At 37.4% G+C, this 14,175-nt stretch overlaps 1 protein-coding gene across 3 annotated transcripts in view; it reads left to right on the forward strand.

The window, feature by feature from the left end:
- EHBP1 (EH domain binding protein 1) overlaps positions 1 to 14,175 on the forward strand; it is a 251,880-nt gene that overhangs the window by 236,140 nt on the left and 1,565 nt on the right. For all 3 annotated transcript variants that reach the window (XM_088133990.1, XM_088133981.1, XM_088133985.1), the window contains 2 exons: positions 2,320 to 2,419; positions 5,765 to 5,838. In XM_088133990.1, the coding sequence (XP_087990116.1) occupies positions 2,320 to 2,419; positions 5,765 to 5,838 (174 nt within the window). The remainder of the gene's footprint in view (positions 1 to 2,319; positions 2,420 to 5,764; positions 5,839 to 14,175) is intronic.

The following is a 14,175-nucleotide window of genomic DNA, read 5'->3' on the forward strand; positions in this document are numbered from 1 at the left end:
CCACTTTTCATGTATCTTGTTAGAGCTTCGGTTTACAGTATTGTATAGATGTAGTAATGTGCATTATTGTATAATATTGCATTTCCTCACAGTTAAGAGAGAGACCTGTTGATAGATTGCGTTTGAAATGTTGCGTTCCAGATGTCTAGATTAAAAGCTTCTGACAAATCAATCGTGTTGTAATGTTGCAACTAAGAAATTGAGCTCATACTCCCCATTTTAACTCGTTAGATGTCCTTGGGCAAGCTGCTCTCCTCAGGACCATAATCTCATGTTCAATGTGTGGACAAAAGTGTTAGTTTATACATAGCATGCCCTGATGTTGTCCAGTGGAGGAGGATAGATTGCGGCAGAGGTGATTTGTTTTTAATCATTATTTTAGTTTGGCGTTCAGTGGTCACAGCAGGCAGGGCATAATGCAGAGATGCCATGCTGGGAGCCAGATGTTGCACGGTTTTCCTGAGGGTGGAATTGGGATGCAGGATAAAAAATGATAAGAGATCATTCTTCGATTATTTGATAATTTACAACTGAATTTTGACAGTAAAATCTTTAAGAAGTCTAGTGGTCACAGAAAACAGTTTTGTGGGCTTCCTGTTGTCCATTGTTGACAGAACTCAGTGGGATCTGGTTTTATTTGGTTTGATTTTATTTTTAAAGCCTTTGAGTACAGATGTATAAGATGTATGTGGCTTGTGTCTCACTGAAAATAGCTGAATTCTTAATTTGAAGAAGCAGATCCAGAATCGATAAAGTGGCTTATTGGTGCTTATGTTAGTTAGCATTAGACATCCTTACTGATTCACTGTAGTAGGTGCATTGCAAAGATGGTCTCCATTGTAGAAACTCTTCAAATTATATTATACACCATGAATAAAAATGCCTATGAGAAATAATAATCTAAGTATGCTGGTAACATCTTTGGTTATATAAAGTTACTTGTCTTTTTCATTTGCACTACCCATCATTTGAAACAGAAAAGCAGCAAACTATGATAGCTTAATCACAGTAAGATAGAGGTGCTCTGATAGTTAAAAGTCTGTTCAAATAGCAGAAAGCTAACCTGTACTAAACAGGATTGTACTGTCCTTGCAAAGCTCACATCTTGAGAATGTTCCTGGCATATTCAGATTCATGCCATGGACAAATTCCTGGAATCATTTCTGAACCTTGGATACTCAACCAAGCCTAATGCTTGAATTCTCCCCATTTCTAGAAATGTCCTGTGTGACTGTGATGATTCATGCTTTAGTGATATTCCACTTGGAGGACTGTAATGAATTCTGCAAAATGTATTGACAAAGGCCATCCCTTGTTTCAATAACTTTATAGGCCACTGGGATATAGTTTATAGTTCTGGCTATGATCAGTGAACCGATATGGATAAACTGCTTAGGAATCCACATTCTCTAATAATACACCTATTCAATTTTAATATCCTTGGAAGATGCTCCTTCTGTAATCAGAGAACCATTTTTGGTGCTATACATTACTTTGGATTCCAAGGGAAAAGGGTGCTTTGGGTGTATGTATTGTAAGTACATGTGTAACACCTGTTGACAACTCCTTAAACAAATCATCTCTTCCCAGTGGTTGTGGAAGGAAGCCATGGGATCCCAGGAAAAGGCAGAGGTGCTTCACAGAGTTGTGGACATGTGCCACTTGAGCACCTTCAGAGCATCATTTCCTCCTCAAATCCAAAGTGCTGCACTGCCCTTCTAATCTGAAAGGAAAGCAAGAGAGGGACCAATCAATGATTGCCTGAAATTCCTGTCCAGGGAAGTCAGCCTGGTTCCACTTTTGTTCTTTTGATAGTGGGCAAGGTTTTTATAGAGTGGTGGTTGAAATAGGTGTTATAAACAAGCAAGTCATGTTTATGCTTAATTTTTTGGAATTCTAAAATATTTTCAGTGATATCTTTTTAGATTTTAATCGTATCTCTGAAATTAAGTTGAATTTGTTTTAGCCAGCTATTAACTTGTTGTTGTTCTTTTCCAACCATACGTTCAATAGAACTGATTGAAAAGATTATATTAAATGCCTTAGATAAATAGATAAATAGGAAACTGGAACCCTTTTTTCCCTCCATGATAGCCTTTTACAGTTTGGATGATGCAAGGAATATCGAGAGCAGTTTTTTTAGAGACTGATGAGGGTTGCTGTCAAAAAGCTGACGTGGCATATTACTGAGCCCTTTGGATCCTGTACATGTTTGTTTGTTTTTTCCTTAATGGGGCTGAAAACTCTGCTAAATAAAAATTAAGTTGGACTTATCACTGAGCCTTTAAACTATAAATCAAACAACTCTGTTTTTAATAGGAAGAAATACTGAAGAAGAAGAAGCTATGATGCAAGAATGGTTCATGTTAGTCAATAAGAAAAACGCCTTGATAAGAAGAATGAATCAACTTTCTCTTCTGTAAGTATGTCTTGATTTGTGAATTACAATGCAAAAGTTGGCAATTTTTCTGCTTCCTTTCTATAAGACTTCAAAATATTTCCTCGTATGTAGTGAAAATGTATTAAACTGAAGAAATAATTCAGTTTTCACTCAATTCAGATAGAAACGTATGAAGCATATACTTCTGTAAACATAGCACCCTGGTCCAAAATTGGTACATGGAAATTAATTAACCTCTACATATCAATCTGCTTTAACTGAGAGTTTCACAGATTCTTTGCATAAGAGTGGTAGAGACCTAACCTACATAAACATTCATTTATACATGTCAGTCATTCTTTGCAGTTCCTGATAGGAATGGACTTAATCTGCACTTCTAGGACCAGTGGGCAAATCAGAATGTTGTTACCCTTCAGACCTCGTTCTTTCCTGACTTTTTTAGTGCTGTAGTCTACTTAAAAATAATAAAGTTAGGATTTGGGATAAAACGTATGTGAAATATAAAATATATTTCAAAATACATATTTTTATGAGCAAATACAATAATACAGTTTTTGTGAGGATTTGCTAAAAACTGATGCAAAAACAGCACATGTATATGCAAATACATGCAGATCAGAAATATGCCGATCTGTCCATTCTTAGTTTGACCACTCAACTGAATGCAGAAACTCTTTGCACCGCCTCTAATTTGGAAGACAAATGCATTTAAGATTGTAATATAGGGAGAAGAATGAGTACATTTTGGTAAGGAAATGTCTAAATATACTTAATTTATATTACCTGCTAGACACAACAGTCAGAGAAAGTGAACTGTTTAGATGAAGTTTTAGATACTGATTGATGTAGGAAAGAAGGGAGGTATAAGTGATTTGCATTTTCTGCATTCTTTGTCATGCCCATTTTACCTATACATTGGCAAATACGGAAACTTCCAGTACAGGGAGCAAAGGGTGAAGGATGGTTTCAAACAACATAGACAAGAACTTTATTTCAGATCAGAACATTTATGCACCTGATTCAGTATTGCATACTCTGACTGGCAGTTGCTCTCTAAAATCTCTGGGTTGTTACCCAGGTCTGTAAACTGAAGTAAGCCAGAGCGTCCTGGCTTAAACAAAAAGCGGGCTCACACCTAACACACATCATAGAGCAGCTAAGCTCTAAAGTGGTATAGGAGGAGAAGCCTTGGGAAGAACACGTGAAGTTATGTCAACTTCATAAATCATGGTTTATAAATCTTGAGCAGTCTTCCAAACTGGACAGTTTCCAAGCATCAAACACCACTGTCATCCGATACTTCTTAAACAGAAGCATTAGGCCAATAGCAGAGAGTGGAAGATCATTTTACAGGACTGCAGGTGAAGCTATTTATTAAAGGAAATGAAGGTGAAACTATTTTGTCAGATGAATGATAAAAATGGCGGGGGGGGGGGATGAAGGGCAAGCCTTGTTTGAAAATACACAAGACCCTTTCAGAAAATCACTCAACTCTGGCAGGAAGATTTTGGGGGTGCACATTCCACCATTTATTCTGTGCAAGACTTACAAAAATGAATGTTTTGCCATGAAGCAAAAGTTGCTGTTTGCCTTTATGGTAGCATTGGCCACTACTGCACGGCAGCTCCTCCATTCTCTTCAATGCATTACTTGCTTATTTTCTGGAAGGGTTCATGTATTTTTAGATGAGAGGTGCTGAGCTCTGCAAACTCCAGAATTTCCAGCCCTGACGCCCAGATCATGGAGGCTACAGCAGCAATCTGAATAGCAGCAATTAGTGGCTGCTCAGCAATCAGGGTTCTCTGCTGCCTTGTGGCCTTCTGCTCCAACAAAAATGTGCACATAATCAGCTCCTGGAGAAACCACTTGCCCTTAAGCCAGGAATATTCCAGGTACTTTCATATGGCCCTCTCATAGAAGCCGTTCCCTCCATCTACTTATTAGACTTATTATTAGAGGTTGTTCCCTCCATCTACTTATTATCTCATTTTATTTTTATTTGTAATGGCACCATAAGGCCATTAACTCTAACAGCCTTCAGGGGTAGCCCTGAAGATAGGGCTGATATGGGTGTTTTTTTCCAATATTGAAAATATAAATATGAATTCTAATTCATAGAAAGTTAAAGATGAGTATGTGTGTGCATATGTCACAGCAGCATAATGATATTCTTATTACCTGTAATAATGGAAAAGGTTTAAACATAAAGGGAGTTACTGAATGGTGTACCTAGCTTAGAATCTGATAATTTTGAAGCTTTTCTGACTAGATGATATTTGAGTGTAATCATTTTCCTTTGTAAAGCAAGCTATATATCTATGTGTTTTATTTTATGCATTTAGAAATATTTTTCCGAGGAAGAGTCTGTAGGTTTCACCAGACTTTCAAAGGGTTCATGGCATAAAAAGGTTAACAACCCCTGCTCTAGAAGAAGTGTGAAGTGGCCCAATGTGGATAGAGACTGTCATCCATGGGGGAGGGTGGGACTTGATCCTTTCTTAGTTTGATAGCTAGCTTAGACCTCTTAGATTGATAGCTAGTTTTAAATGGTAGGTTTTAAAATGACTGATTGATTGATATTTTCTTAATCAGGGGTACAATTTGGTGGAATAAAGCAATCTGAGGTCAGTTGACCTCCTCCTTCCATGCATGATGTTTCTCAATGGACATATTCATACCCAGAATCAATGAAAACCAGAAGAATAACTGGATGTTATATATTTAATGTCCTGCATTCTGTAGCCCTCAAAAGAAGTGTCCCTCTCAAAAACACGCCCAGACAGCATATGGACCCTCAAACTCCATGCAGATTTGTTCACACTTCCCCTCCCAGAGTCCCACATGCAAACAACATCCTTTTTCTAACTTTAATTTTTTTTTAAAAGGACATTTAGCTGACAGCACTGAAATACAAAGCACTGGCTCCGAGTTATATGCTATGTGGGACACAGAGCCTTCTGGAGCAAAGAAAGATTGTGGTCTGGGTAGTTAGAAGCCAACGCTTGCCTCAGAATGTTCAGAAATAAAATGTTAAAATATTAACAAACTGAGGAGGGATGAGAAACTTCAAGAAATGTAAACAAGGCACTTTTGAGATGCTGAAGCCCAGTATCATTGTCGATTTGGTTGCTAGAATAAGGGACTGTACTTTCCAATGAATGTTGCAACTTAGTATAAGAAGCATTTGGAAGCACTGATCCTGTCTGAATAAGGTTTTGTTCTTGCATATCATTTGTTTAGAGTAGCTTAATCCTCAGGAAAAAGTCAGCTTAGAGTCCTAAAAATCAATCAAAATTAAAGGTTCTTTTAAGCATTTAATGATTTAGTAATTAACATATTGATGAACTTCTACAATTTGCCTAGGGAAAAGGAACATGACTTAGAAAGGCGGTACGAACTGCTGAACAGGGAGCTAAGAGCCATGCTTGCCATTGAAGGTAAGAAATGTTTTCAAAGATAATTTTTTCTCTGTAGAAAAGAAACTTTTTAGACATTGCTGAAAACTTGAATCGGATGAGCAATATAAGCCTGTATAAATGTAGAACTCTCAATAGACCTTATTAAAATGAACTTGGATAATGATAGTGTGGGTGGCATTTATTTTCATACATAGCACTATTTTTGCTTCAGTACAAAATAAAGAAAAAGTACATTTCATTATTTTTCTAAGGTAAACGTTTTAGACAGACCTCACCTATCTTGAGTAGAAATACGCTTGTGTCAAGTAAATATTTCATCAGGCAAAATAACAGGATTAGAACCATCTTTGGGATGTATTTTCTTCATTCTCTGTAGCTTTCTAAATGGCTAGTCATCTCATCTAAATGGAAACTTCTGAACAGATTGATGTAGGGATATATTATACAATTACCTCCTCTTCCTAAATTACTGTACAGTAATCCAGAGGATGATTTATAATAAAAATAAACATCCAGATAGATTAAACTACAGCTTTATTAGTTATTTAAATATGCCCGGTTGTTGTTGTTTTTTAAATAAAGCTGTCATTACTTGTAACTTTCAGTCTCAAATTCTGTCTTTACAGTTCAAAGATGTTTACTTAAAAGTTAATCCTCTGGGCTCTGTAAAATGTGTAAGATGGACCTTTTGTCTAATCAATTTAAATTGATTTTGCTATTCTGTATTGACCTCCTAACCCTTTGACTGTCCATGGTAATTTCCTTCTTCACCTGATAAGGTACCTGATCCATAATAAATCAATTCTAATTAGTTTAGAGGCTTTACTGAAAGCATCAGTTGGAAGGAAAAGCCAGGAGGTGCCAGGTACCTTTCTAATCCACCTCTTTGTATTTTCTTGACCAAAGTTGAAAATGATGGAAATCCTGAATAAAATCTAAATCCAGAACATGTTCATCACATTCTAAAGAGGGTTCTGATGACTATAAATATATATTTAAAGGAAACTCTAGGCCCAGGCATCTAGAAAGTCTTATTTTGTAGACCTCTATGCCTTAAGGCTTGAGGGCTTCTTAAGCAACTCTATGAAGTAGCAGTGGGTTGGTTTTTTAAAAAATATTATAAAGCATGTTTAAGAATAATAATGAGAGTCAGAAACCTTATATTCTCATATGTACTGTAGATACTATTATAATGATTTGTAATGTCTCCTCTTTCAGTGAACTTTTTTAAATTGGATAGCATTTATCAATCATGTCCTAGCATCTAAATTTTATTCAGAGATTTAGCAGTTAGTCCCATCTATAAATAAAACAGTTTCCATCAGTGGAAAGAAGATTACACTTCTGACTATTACCTTTACTGTGTCCTCAGAATCAAGAATTTACCATCTAGAACAGATTTAAGGGTGGATACAGGGGAAAAGGAGTCTTGTTAGACAAGCAAAAGCCTACTTGTGAGACATTTTATTTATTTGTTTAAAAAGACTTATATAGCCACCCATATTGAAACCACAACCCAGGGCAGGGCACAAAACAGTAAAAACAACAAAACCCCTAAAACGATCTGAATCAAAATCAATAAAAACTAGATAAAAATGCATGGTGCCTCTGGCAACACTCTCCGGTACATCAGCGTATCATCTTACCGAGCTCCAGCCTCATCCAACCCTATCACTTGTGGGAAGAGCCACCTCTTCAAGGCCTTCTGGAAGACAAGGAGGGTGGGGGGCTGCTGGATCTCTGGGGGAAGGGTATTCCACAAGGCAGGGGCAGCTACAGAGAAGGTGTACTTCCTAGGTCCTGCTAGATGACAACATTTAAGGGAAAGGAGCTAGTGCATGCCAACCTTATCTGGCCTGGTGGAACAGGCAGATTTCTCAGGGAGAGGTGGTCCCACAAGTAGCCTGGTCTCATGCCATTTAGGGCTTTAAAGGTGATAACCAGCACCTTGAATTGTTCCTGTAAAGAAACTGGAAGCCAGTGCAGCTTAAACAGCAGCAGTGCAATATAGCCACACTGTCGGGCACCCAGAACTGAGCACACCATCACATTCTGGACCGGCTGTAGTTTCCTGGTGGTCTTCAAGGGCAGCCCCATGTAGAGCTCATTACAGTAATCCAACTGGGAAGTGACCAGGACATGAGTGACTGTGAGCAAAGGCCTCCTGCTCCAGAAATGGCCACAGTTGGCACACAAGATGGATTTCTGCAAAGGTTCCCCAACCATAGCTGCCACCTCCTCCTTGAGCAGGAGTGGCAAGTCCAGGGGAACCCCCAAATTGCCGACCAGCTCTGTCCAGGCCAGTGCTACCCCAGCAAGAGTCAAAGATTACATATCACTGGACCCAGGAAGCCCAAAAGTCCAGAACACTCCGTCTTGCTAGGGTTGAGTTGAATTTGATTCCTCCCCATCCAAACACTTGCAGCCTCCAGGCACTGGGCCAGCGCTTGGGGATTCTGCCCTCAAGTTATTCCACTCTAATTCTACTCCACTTGAATCATTATTTTTAGTATGTTTCATTGGAATGTATTTAGTTCTAAATATACATACTGGGGTGCCTATTAATACTCTGTTAACACAATTATTATGCTTCATGACAATGTTCTAATAGTATGATTGGTGGTTCACTCAAAACCATACTCCATATGGTTTTTGGTGCCATACTCCAAAAAATGGGTGAAGCCATGATGACAGTTACATCAATTAAATGCCAATAATATGATTGCATTCTATTAACAAATGTAATTACTAAATGCATTTACTTCTAAATACACAAACATACATTCTTGCACACATACATACAATGATTTCCTCCTCTTAATACATATATACATACCCACATGTAACAATCCCTTACAACTGTTTTTTTTTAAATTTCTCAGTTGATTGTTCCTTGCACACCATGTATCTACACACATGTCCTCAACTCTTTAGGATATCATAGTATCTTCCTTCATCCTGTGGGAATATTGACTTCTATTGGCTTTTCACAGTGGTGTACAGGCAAATCTCTAGTGGCAGCACATCTGCAACAAGGACCTTTGGGGATCTTCTATCAGTGGGAAACAGGGGAGCGAATCAGAAGCACTGTCTGCCTATCTCCCAATGTCTCCAAGCAATCTTGAACACATTAAGAAGTGGTTCTTGATCTGTTAATCAGCTGACCAAAGAGAAACTATTTTTTCAAAAATTACCAATTGCATTACTCAGGAACCCTTGCTCCTTTTCTCTAGCACAAGTGTCTGTCTTACCATTTCTTATTTTTCACTCTTTTCTTCCTGGAAACATGAGCACTTGTGAATAGAGAAATGAAAAGTAGTCTTGCTTGGCCAAGAAAGCAGTAAACCAAGACGGCAACGTCTGAGCACCATTTCAGCCAACCTTAGCTTCAAAAACAAGAAAAGAAAAGTAGAGGCTAATAGAAATAAAGTCACCATTGTCCACATGTAGTGGGCAAAGCAGAAGTAGTAACTGAAAATGCAATAGCTGAGCCAGGAGAAAATTGTTGTTTGCTTTGTTTCTTTCTTTGTGTGACAAGGAAATTAGTTGTATGTGCATGGCACTTAACTTCCAGCTGGGTAGAACAGTAGCCAGTTCCTGATCTATTCCAGTCACCAGAGGAAACCTCACAAAACTTTACTGCATGACCAGCACGAGTTAAGTTATTTTGTGCCACAGCAGCCTGATAGCATATTGGTGTGCTAACAAAATTTGTCAACAGCTTTTGAGGCAATACCAAAATTTTGAGCTGCGCACCGTGCAGCCCTGAGTTGTAAAGCTCCAAGATATGGAGCCAAATCTTAGAACTTGCACAGATTATGCTGCTTTATAAATGCATTAAAATGTTTAAATATGCCTATAACCTTATTTCCATTGAAAGTTTTGCCTTTGTATGTATAGGCATGCTTGCAGGTTTGCGGCCTGAAAGCTGTAGTTCTGCAAGGTACTAGGAGATCCTGTTTGACATCCCATCATTTGAATATGCAGTTTCACAGAGTTCAGCATTGTCCTCTGTGCTATTTAACATGAAATTTAATTGGGACATGTTTAACATTGTATAAATAATAGGGATGTAAATACTTTAACATTTATCTATAGAACTACGTGTAATCTACTTGATAACCTTGTTTTTATGATTTGCAGATGTGTACTTAAATGCAGATGCTGCCCATTCCCATCCTAAGACATTTAACTAGAGTTTATAAAAATTTTTGTCAGCTTTGCTTTCAGGTTGCATATTGCTCCAAAACTGTAATTCTCAAGCTGTGGAGCAGATACTTTTTAGAGTTGCACTTAATTCCTACTCACTTCACCTTTAAGAAAGGAATCCTCAGCTTGGCCTAGTAGTATAATAGCTTTGTAGCAATCTTATCTTTTAGAAAAGCATAAAAATTACACTACATGAAGAAGAAGGGTCAGGATCTCAGAAATCAGTTGCCTGGCTTTTCATACCTCACGTGCTTTCATGAAACATGAAGGAGGCTTATAATTAGTGCAGAATCAAATTGTCTCATGGAAACAGAGTGCAACCATACAGCAGTCACCAGCTGAGTACTGAGGATCTTCATGCATGCATAGTCCTTTTGGTTCAAATTTAATGCCTTCTTGAAAAAGATTATGTTCATGTTTTGCACACCTTAGGGTAGGGGTGGAGGCACAGTTTTCTGTCTAAGAAATGGATCTTCTTTAGAATGGTGTACATTTATTCTTGGCTTCAAGTTTGAAGTGAGTGCTCTTCTTAAAGGATTTATGCATAGGTTCACTATTTTTGTAGTTTTGATTTATATGATAAGCTTTTTATATTTAAAATCAATAGGTAATCCTGTGGAGGAGCTTATCCCCTAAAACCCCATTTGTAAATCTATTTTAGCTTTGTTACATAGTGCTGCCACAGTATTCCATAGATTGATTAGGTTCAGCAGTAGAATTCTATCAAATGGCCGATGATGATGATGATGATGATGATGCAGACTCTTTCGGGATTGCTAGTTGACTAGAACTAAAGATAAGACTTTAACTACCATCACCCAATGTGCTCTTTACAAAACTCACATTAGTTTTCATCAAAAGTACAAAGCTTATTTTATACTGACAACCTTGAATTTTTTTTTTTTTTTTAATTATAGAACTTTGGTCATTTTCATTCTGATGTTTTTCTTCCAGAATGCTTGTCGTAGTCTTTTTATAAAAATGCAAAGGAATAAACCTCAGTAAAACAAATACATCTTGGTGCTGTTATTGTTATATATTTTATACAATGAAATTTCTTAAAAATTGAACATGACCTACAGCTAATAAGGCAATGGGTGATGAGTCTAGATAGACCACCATCTACAGTACAGAGGAACAGAGTGAAAGGTTTGTAATTATTGTTAATTCTGCAGTCAATGAACTCCGGTTGCAGGCATAGCAAGAGTAGGAATAATAATGGTCAGAATCCAAATGGTTAGAGACACGCAAACTGTTTGGGCTGCAGCCCTACACCCACTTACCTGGGACTTACAGGGACTTAAGAGTCCACATATGTAGAAATGCAGCATTAATCCTAACAGAAGGTTTGGCTTCTTCCTGCCTTTAAGTAACTTACATCTATGTGATATAACCAATTATCTTTCATTTCAAAGGCAGTTTCGTTTGTGACATGGGAGGGAACACAGCTGCTGTTTGAAGCCACACAAGTTGCATATTTGTTTTTTTAGAATGTATCTTGGCCAATAGTGCCACATTTGGATAGTAGGTGGGGGGGGTATTTTTTTAAAAGTTCAAGAGAGAGAATGAGAGAGAGAGAAGAGCACCTGTAGCTGAAGTGAGTTCACCTAAAATTAGTAGAACTTTTTTCTGTATAAATGCAATGAGGACTAACTGAAGTACGTACAAAGAAGGTTCAGGGGGTTGCTTAAGCAGGTTGTTAAAAAAAAAAAGTTTTTATCTAAGACTGTAGGACTTTCTTGGATATTTGAGTATTATCCCAAAATGTGATCAGCAGAATTATCATCTCTGTTGTTCACTTTGATCAGAATATAATGGAGTTTTTATGCCACCCTTCTTCCTTCTTGAAAGACATTAATGTGAACATACATGTATACATGCATGCATGGAACATTGATTGATGCTGTTTCTGCATATGATGGCTCAACATTTTAGGTTTTGAATTTTGAGAATGTAATCAGAATACCTAACCCAGTTTATCCTGAGCAGGTCTTCCTTCAAATTATGAAGTAAGCTAGTTTCAGTTAGAAAGTAAAAGGCAAAACTAAGTACAGTAAGAATATGTATGTGAAATATTACACTGCTTGCTTCTGAATAAGATATAAAGTTATATTTAGTATCTTAGTGAAACTGTGGTACTTATCCAATAAAGGAAGCTTTGCTTAAACTGAGCTTCCATGGAAAGTGAATCCCACTGAAATCTGCAGGTTTTATTTCAAACAATGTATTTTGAACTGTATTTTGGTCAGTACATTTTGGATGTTATTTTAACTCAGAGGTGGCAGTTGTTCTAGCTTTACTTTCCAGTTCTGAATATAGGAATTCAAATGTAAGATTTTCAACAAGTTACATATAGGTTAGAAATATGTTCTTCTTAAATTAAAATGCAGATGCTGGCTATTGTTGAATAATAGGAGAATCTGTAATATCTTTTTAAGGGGAAAATGTTTGTCAGTGTCCCTTCTTCTCAATGAGATATTTAGATAAAATAGTTGTTATTTTCTCCTTCTCTGCATGTGTGTGCACTCCCCTTGTGTCTCTTAGTATGCATATGCTAACTGTGCATATTAGGGAAGCAATTTAAAGACTGGGCCACACATTCCTGCTTTCTATTGCCGTCCTAACCTTTATTGGATGAATCTGCATCTAATTTTTAATTTGTAAATACAAAACCAAATTCACTCTGGCACCACTTGCTTTCATAAAGCTTCTGAACAGTTTGCTGCCTTGAATAAATTTTGCTTTGCAGGGGGGGTCAGGGGGATTTGAACCAGCACATTCTTGTGTGGTTTGTGAAGATTCACATGGTAACCATTGGGGTGCATTGTTAGGTTTATCTGAATAAGCACCAGCCATGTGAGGTTTAACATGATTGCTCAGGGCAGTGGACAGAGAAGAGAGGAATCCAGAAGACTTGCAGTGCCTTTCCTTTGCTTTTTGGAAAGTTGATAGAGGACACCACATGAGTCAGAAGCTATGGAGGGGTTGTTTTTTGTTTTTTTGTTTTAAAGGTGGGTGTCCTGTTTCCCTCCTGCTTCTCATTTGTTCTTCTATCTCCCTCATCATCTCCTTCTCCTTCTCTTCATTGTTTACCTTCCTAATGAGGGAGGCGGGACAGGCTGGTAGTTGAGTGACAGATACAGGCCCTTGCAGTCTGGCCTCTAGAGCAGTTTGTTTGGTGTGCTTCAGTGTTAAAACTGCCCTTTTTAATGAAACACTGATACTGTTTGTCTTATAAGAAGAGACATCAGCAAAGAGACCTGCCTAAATATGATAGAATCTCATTCCTTCTGTGACCTCTTAGAATAAAAAAATTAAAGCAAAATCTGCACAGTGGGGAAAAAAGGTGTACGTTCTTACCCGTACAAGCACTCTTATTGCGGCTGTTGAACTGTAGTGAACAAATCTGGAATTTATACGGACCTAAGATTCAGCTTATTAGACAAACTACCAAACCATCCGCATTGTTACAAAAGAAGTTGAATAATATCATTTAGTGGATGTACTTTTATTTCATAGGAGACCCTAATTGTTGATTCTCATTTTAAAGTTATTCTGAAGCATCTGGTGCCCAGTGTGAGGCATTTCCAACTGCTAAGATGTAGCAAGGGAGAAAAATGGAAAATTATCATCCGTTTGGAGGAGAAAGGAGATTGCAGTGTGGTTACGCTTTGTTCTATGTTGTTTTTGCAGTTTTTCAATCTATTTTTTTTGTTTTTTCCTGGTTCAGAAACAAAAACTCTAAATACACTGGAAGGGGATGGGAGTTGTCTAGGAAATCCGTAATAAAAATGAGTACATAAATAATAATTAATAATGCAATCTTCTGCATATTTCTCTGAAATATGACCTGTTGAGTAAAATAAGGTTTTTTCCCAAATGCGTGAGTGTAGGATTTCAGTCTGTCAAACCACAACCCCCAAAAAACTTGTTCTGTTTCATACAAGCTTGTATTTATGTGATTGAGTGGTATTACTCCAAAATGTTCCATAGGTGTTTTTTTTATAATGCTGAAAATTATTGAATCTGATTTTATCAAACAATAACCTGAAGAAGTCAAATTAAATTTCTTGTAGTTATATACATCGATAGGAAAGTAAAATAATCCCTTATGGGTCCCTACAAAGGAAGTGGCTTTATTGTGGA

Source organism: Python bivittatus, unplaced genomic scaffold, assembly GCF_059951505.1.
Source record: "Python bivittatus isolate LINGU-HERP-01145 unplaced genomic scaffold, Pbiv_v1 ctg000020_np1212, whole genome shotgun sequence".
Lineage (NCBI taxonomy): Eukaryota > Metazoa > Chordata > Lepidosauria > Squamata > Pythonidae > Python > Python bivittatus.